The 7409-nt window shown below is 39.7% G+C and overlaps 1 protein-coding gene across 1 annotated transcript; it reads right to left on the reverse strand.

Moving 5' to 3' along the window:
* Positions 1 to 1393: 1393 nt before the first annotated feature.
* Positions 1394 to 7041, reverse strand: ak1 (adenylate kinase 1). Its single transcript, XM_023283789.3, has 7 exons — positions 6907 to 7041; positions 3798 to 3835; positions 3060 to 3095; positions 2815 to 2978; positions 2480 to 2596; positions 2184 to 2375; positions 1394 to 2087 (listed from the first exon to the last, which is right to left on the reverse strand). Exons 2-7 carry the CDS (start codon positions 3802 to 3804, stop codon positions 2022 to 2024), a joined length of 582 nt encoding a protein of 193 aa, XP_023139557.1. The 5' UTR covers positions 3805 to 3835; positions 6907 to 7041; the 3' UTR covers positions 1394 to 2021.
* Between the last annotated feature and the right edge of the window lie 368 nt (positions 7042 to 7409).

Here is a 7409-nt window from a genome sequence, read left to right on the forward strand (position 1 = left end):
CAGAAAATGAAAAAACGGACCTTTTTTCGTTTGTGTCTCTTACTGATTTTACTTTCTTGTTATTCTAAATATAAAACGAAAATCAAAGCATTTTTAAAAAAAAAAAATCGTATATCCCTTTTTGATCATGAAAAGGAAAAACGCCTTGTATTTTAATTTTTGTATTTTAAAACGAAAATCAAATAACCACTCGATTTTTTTTTTTTCAATACCCGTTTCAGAACGGAAAATCCAATTACCAGATCCGTTCATGGAATTAACCATTAGTTCTGCTGGTAGGTGGGAAAACAAATTATTTTGCTGGCAACTATCTGCATGCGATGAATCAATAAATGCTTCACGCTCCGAGCTTTTTCCACGTGAGTCTGAACACTCAGCTATCAATTGGCCTACTGAGCCTTCAACTGAAGCATGATGCATTCATCATTTACTGTATTTGGGAAACGAAAAAATGAATATATCTTCAATTAATATATCATGCTAGTTTTCTATTGTGGGGCCTTTGCGTTGCCTCTGTACTGCTTCTGAGTGTTTTTAAAGCGACCACAGAGGGGCTCTGCAATCAGATATGTTAAACTTCCACAGATTGTGGCTCAGTGCTGAAATGTTCTCTACTTGGTAGGTCATGAAGTTTCCCTCAGACTTTTTTCACCATTGCAAAGCTTGAGTTTAGATTCCTGAACTGCAGGACTGTAGATAAAGCTACACATGGTCCTTATAGCGCCTTCTCTCTCCTACATTCACAGACGTGGGTTCTTTTCCTTCTTTCTTTCCTTGTCGTACGTGATGAATTCCACTGCAGCCTCCGATCATCCCCTTTGTTTTCTAACTTTATTGAGTAAGACCAGCATTCCAAGCATTCAAGCAGCATCCTCGATGGTTTTATGAAAGTGCCTACAGACGCCTTCAACTGATTGACTTTCCGATGGATGCATCCTGTCCACCTTCAGAAGCCGTTTTCCTCTTCCTCATCCCTACAGCGCACAGTCATGAGCACAGCTCCCCTCAGAGACTAGTCCGGATACCTGCTGCAATGTTTGCTTGTCCAGCTGGAAATAGTTGTGTGTGCGTTAGAGAGAGAGGAAGGTGAGAGGTAAAGGAAGACCAGTTGATCATCAAGGCCTCAAAGGAAATTTGTAATAACAGTGGTGAGCTGTGGCTGCTGCACCGTGTCCTGCATCCTGTTGTGTCTACATGCTCCTGCACCTTCACTGTGATTTCTGAATACAAAAGTGTTTCCTTTTTCAATTTGGCAGAGCTGTCAAAGTGCCCTTTTTTATGTGTGTGTAATGTGTTTATCCAGGATTAATCACAATGTCAGTCTGCGTACTATTAAAGAGCATTAAGATTAGATTGCAAGATTCAAACAGTCATAAACTAACATCAGATGTCATTCGTTTTTCATTATAGGCTACTTTAATTTTCTTTTTGTTTTTACATATACCACCTTATAGACACCCATGTTACATGTGTACATCATGATGAAAAAAATAGAACATTTCTGTGCTTAAAATATAGTAGTAAATGAATTAATAGAAATGAAGTCATTTTAAAAAGTTCTGTGAACATACATGTATGCAGAGTTTCACCAATTTGTCCATAGTGGGTGACCTCTGCTGTTGTTCAATGGCACAAAGATAAAGGAATCGTGAACTCTGGACTCTAAATGGCATTAAAAAGAGAGGGCAAAAATTGTGTAAAGTGTGCATTCGTCCTATGACTTGCAGATACATCCACATACATGTTTAGCACAGAATCGAAGTGAGACTTATATATTATAAATAACATGTATATATTTTTTTCTCAAAAGGAAAAAAAAGATACAGATTTTGCTTTAAGTAGATTTTTGTTTGACTTTAAAACTTTCTTTCAGATTCAATATAAGGCATTTTTGATCCTTAATGGCCTTCCAATTCTCATAAGTTTGAAATGTATTGTTTAGTCCTTATTAAAAACTGACATTAGGAAAATTTAAAAATAAAACAACAACCAGACATGACTCATCTAGTTATGTTGTTTTACTACAGTGCATCAATAGCCTTAGAGACTTGGGCGAAGACGTCATCCACTGGCAGCTCAGAGTCGACCTACACAAGAGGAGATGAAACCATGAGAAAGGACACATGTTAGCTGTTACTGCTGGTTCAGATTTAGTGTCTTCCTATCACAGCAGTCACACTCACCTTCCTGACAATGCCACGGCCCTCATAAAAGGCGATGACTGGCTCGGTTGCTTTGTAATACAAGTCCAGGCGCTTCTTGATGGTCTCCTCATTATCATCAGAACGGCCGCTGGTCTCGCCGCGTTTCAACAGCCTCTTGACCATGGTCTCTGCTTTCGCATCGACGTACAGCAGCAGGCAGGGTTTGCCGATCTGCGATCAAAGAGAGGAGTTTGCTAATTAAAAGCTTTTTTCTTTTCTTTTTTTTAATGCTGCAGGGATGAATTATAATCCCACATCTCACGCTCAGCTCCTACCTTCTTCTCAAACTCCTCTCCCTGCTTCACCTCACGGGGGTAGCCATCAATAAGGAAGCCCTTGGAGACATCAGCCTTGGCAATCATGGCGTCCTTAATCATGTCTAAGACTGTGTCCTGAAAGCATCCCCCAAACATTATGATCAACCTTCACCATGATATGGCACTTCTGACAGAAAAAATGCATTATTTATTGGTTTATTTTACATTATTTATCTGTGCACACATTTGTTTAATCTTGGACAAGTAGGAAAAGACAGTGATCCTTGCTGAGATAAGAGAGAAATTATATTTTCTTGAGAATGATTGGATGTCATTAAAGGTTACTGTCCTACCAGGGGGACAAGTTCTCCCTTCTGCATGATGGCCTGGAGCGTCTTGCCCCTCTCAGAGCCAGAAGCCACCTCAGCACGGAGCAGATCCCCAGATGATAGATGGGTGTAGCCATACTTTGTGACTATCTTCTCACACTGGGTGCCCTTTCCAGAGCCAGGTCCACCTAAAAATGCACAGAAAGCATGATTGTAGCATGAAAGATGTTTGTAGTTAAATGTGTCTGCCAAAAAAACTTTGTACTCACCCACAACAAAGATGATCTTGGCGTCTTTAATTTTCTCTGAAAAGAGCGTAAGCAAAACAAGTTATAAATCAATGCTGTGGAAAGGTTTTCCTACACAGAAGAACTTCAATTCACAATTAACTGATTTCTTAACAAACCAACTTGAGACTCAGATGTGGAGGAACAACACAGAGGAAACGTCAGCACATGGATTTTCCATTTTTAGTTGCAGGATACAGAGTCACCTGGTCCAACAAGCTGTTTTAACTGTGCTTGCATTGGTGTATTACTCAAACGGTGTTGTCGTGGCAACTGTTGTCACCTAATAATGTCATGCAGACAGGTGCTCACAGTGAGCTACAGGAAAAATCTGAGTAATCAATCTAACTAATGAGTAAAAAATAAAAAGAAAATCAGAATGCTGGACTTTCTCTCAACTATATTATTAAAGCATGATTAATAATATATATTTTTAAAAATAAATATCTCATATATAACCTAATTTATGTTGTTAATTAAATATAACATAACAGTTTATTCTCAACAATAATGGAATATCATACCTATCTTAAATGGAATTCTGTATTCTCAAACTCCTACCAAAAGAGGGCAGCAGAGTCAACAAAAACACAAAAGCCTGCCTCTGCTTTACTTTAATCCCATTGGATAAATAATAAAACCACAAATGTACATGTTCACCACTTTAATCTTTTAACTGAAAAGCATTTATAATCTCATTTAAACACACATATTCATTACCTGCCATTGTGTTGCGTCTGTTGAGTGTTTTCCTTCAACTGTAACACATAAAGAGACATAGAAAAGCACATAAATTACCAAAATAAACAGCAGGAAGCGAGTCACACATTTTAAAATAAAAACTGGACAATGAGTGTCTAGAAAAGGCATTTTAAGTCTGGAATTAATGTTGCAGTCAGAAAAGACAAGGTAATTTTCTTGAATATGTTTTTATAATTTGGTAGTTCATCAGACATTATATCTGGATGGGCCAACTTGTTCCATTTATTGTGGAAACAGTAAAATCAGTTCCATACAGTGATTTCCCATAAGCATTTCCTGTAACTGTTACATAACTGCATTATCTACTCAGGGAATCAATACTGTTGCATTTAACACATCTTTTTTTAAAAGAAAAATAAAGTTAATATTGTTAAATGCTGGCTAAAATGTACCATATGTATGTGTATATATTTATTTTTGTGTATAATGAAGTCGGTATTTAATACTTGTATTTATTGAGATTATACATAGGAGCTCTAATTAAGTTATAATGAGTACAACAGTATTAAGCAGACTTGTGGACAGCATGCATCAAATCCTTAAATAGCAGCACTGTTTTGTTCTTCTATGGCCTTAAAGCTATTTCAGATCTATTTTTAAAGACCAAAAGAACCAACGAATTCCTGGAGATTCAGCCAACCAGCATTAGAGGAGACAGGAGAAGCCTCGAGTTGGAGCAATTTATTTAAAGCTGCATATTCAGAGTTACTTCATAGTAGTTCTAATATCTGAGTATTTGATTGACCATCTCAAGAAGTAGTTTCGTATTCATATTACTAAATATATCTAAACAAGACAACAACCACAATGCTTCCTGTTTAGACTTCTGCTTTAGTCGACATGGAGACAGAAGGCATAGGAATGAGGAAGCAGGTTGGGCGAAACATCGGTGTAAATACAGTACATATCTCCAAGTCACAGCTTGCCTCTGTCGTGTTCCTCTGGTTGGTAATGAACTACTTAGAGGCCGTCATTTTAAGTGTTTTTCAGATAAAACTGATATCCGTTTTACAGCTGCTGACCACTGATGCATGGAGAAGTCAGAATGTCCCCTATATGGAGTATTTACCATCAGTATCTATGGTCACCTTACCATTATGTACACTCCACTTATGGCCATTGTGCCCGTTACTAGGTTTCTTATTTCACTTTGGTGTTTTAGCTACGGTCATTAAGTAACCTGCTATGTGAAACATGATTTGTGTCAGGAGGTAAAAGGCTGGTTTCTTAGGTTACCTGGGGACTCACAGTTAGATTTAAGTGTCCTGGCAGAGTCACCAGGGTAACAGATCATATTGTATAATTCTGTGAAGGCTATATTTTCTTGGTCTTCTTAGCCCTACTTTATAAAAGCTACAAATGGGGCTCTGACATTAGAAGAGTTTTAACAAAGCTTTAATGTGACCGGGTGACAATGTGACTGTTTGCTCACTGCCACATGCTTGTTATCCAAACAAATCTCTCAGTATAGTGCCAGATTGATAACTAAGCTTTGAGGAATGTAGAGTGTTAGAAAGTTGATATGAGTTGTTTCACTATAGTTGCAACAGAGAAAAAAAAGGCTATACATTAACGTATATTACATGTATGGAAGTGACTAACTAACAGGTGTTACAATGTGCATTTTTGCAGAATATAGACCAAAGCTGCACATGATACCAGCTTGTTCTCTGATTCTCACTGGAGCTACACCTCAGTACTAGTGGTGCAGCTTCTCCGGTGTCCAGTTATATGTCAGCACCCATTAACCCTGTGGTCTCTGCAAATGTCACTTGGATGCTGGCATCTGAGTCAGCACAGAGCCGGTTTGGGAATCCCTCTCTGGCCTATTATGGTTCCTTCTTCTGGGTCCCATACTTCTTTGGCATGTCGGATGTGTTCTGGTTCCAGTGTAGTGCAAAATACATTAAATAGCTCTTGGATGAATTCAGTACTAAGAAATAATGCAGTACAGTACAAAAAAAAATGTCAAATGTAAAAGAAAAAGCAATACTGGAGTGACCTTTATATATCAGAGATAATATATTGAAATATGTGATTTATGGAGTTCTTAATTCAGTCCTCGAATTGAAATATAGAACTCCTGGACTCACCACAAATCCCACCCCTCCATCTTGGCTGTGCCACCCACATGTCTTATTCCTGTTTTTTAACATGCAGCCCTGCTAAAAAAAGACTCAGTCACACTGCAGCTGTCGTGTCAACCATTCTCAAAAAGCACACGGAGACGAAGCTTTGACTGACTGCCCCTGGAGTAAAAACAAAGCACTGAGCCTACAATCTATTAGCACATTCTGCCTATATACCAGCTGGTTACTAAGGCACCCTGAAGTTTAATTGAGCGAACTGTCTCTTTAAGGGGAGAACAGGGGACCCTTTGACGTCAGTGCAGTGGGAGATATTCCATGTTGTTTGTGAAAGGATGGAGCATGAGAAATGCTGTTGTTGTGGAAGTGTTTGTTTTCCAAATGGCAAGCTGTGGTCACTTTAATGTGCCCCGTGTACGCACAGCAATCAATATCACTCAGCCCCTGTTAATGACCATTAGTGGGGCTGGAGGCATGGCAGTGGAGTGAAATGGCTCCAGAGGATTGTATGAAAATGCACTTTAATGGCTGCAGGTTTTGGAGGATGTTGACATGTTACATTAAGTGGAGGCAAATAATCTGCAATGGAAAGTCAGTGCAAAAAAAAAAAAAAAAAAAGAATCAGTGACACATATCTTCATTATAATAATTATGTAATCCATTGAGTGCCAGCACTGTGAGTGACACACAAGACCTTCATGCCTGTGCACTATGCAGACATGCCTGCTCTTGACACTGTCAACCATTTTAAATTGTGACAAACCAGTGTCTCAAGAAACCAGAGGACAGTTTGCCATTACAGCCTCTCCCTGCTATTCTCACTCTCCATCCCATTAGACGGCCCTGCCCACTCTGCCTGTCTGCCCTCTTCCTCTCTGACATCTCTCCATTCGTCACTCCCTCTCGCAAAGTCAGACCTTTTAGTTCCAGCCATTCCTGGCTTGCTCTTCCTCTATTAAGCCTTTGTCCTCTGTACTGACCTCTCTTTCGCGCTGTGGCTCTAGATCCCAGTGCAAGGGGCTGCTGTCCCTGGATCCCCGTGTGCTTCTCTGCACAGTTCCTGCTGCACGGCAGCCCTCCCTCCCCCATTCTACGCCTTTTTATAGCTCAGCTGAGCCTGCTCAAGCGGCGTTGCATTCTGGGTAAGAGGGACGAAGAACAGGCAAGGAGAGGGAGGGAGCGAAGGGATGATGGACAGGACGAAGCAGGGGGTGAAATTAGAGGCAGGGGGAGAGGAGGGGAGTGCTGGGGGAGAATGTTTGACAGCTGCACATGAGTGTCGCCATACAGCTTCCACTTGAACTTAACATTTTGTTGCATGGAGCGTCTGATAAGACAGAAATTATTCCAAGAGACCACCATCACATCGAATGGCTTAGTGAATTTAAACAGTGATAAATACAGAATTGAACAGTATATTTTTACTGCTCTTATGAGAGAATTGGGAGACTATGATACCTCTATGATGCCTTGACAAAACTCA

Source organism: Amphiprion ocellaris, chromosome 17 (genome assembly GCF_022539595.1).
Source record: "Amphiprion ocellaris isolate individual 3 ecotype Okinawa chromosome 17, ASM2253959v1, whole genome shotgun sequence".
Lineage (NCBI taxonomy): Eukaryota > Metazoa > Chordata > Actinopteri > Pomacentridae > Amphiprion > Amphiprion ocellaris.

What these genes read in the sequence shown, in the direction of transcription:
- ak1 (XM_023283789.3), bottom strand. An exon ending in CAAGATCATCTTTGTTGTGG is followed by an intron (nt 2,979 to 3,059) that starts GTGAGTACAAAG and finishes GTGCATTTTTAG; the next exon opens with GTGGACCTGGCTCTGGAAAG. An exon ending in AGGGAGAACTTGTCCCCCTG is followed by an intron (nt 2,597 to 2,814) that starts GTAGGACAGTAA and finishes GGATGCTTTCAG; the next exon opens with GACACAGTCTTAGACATGAT.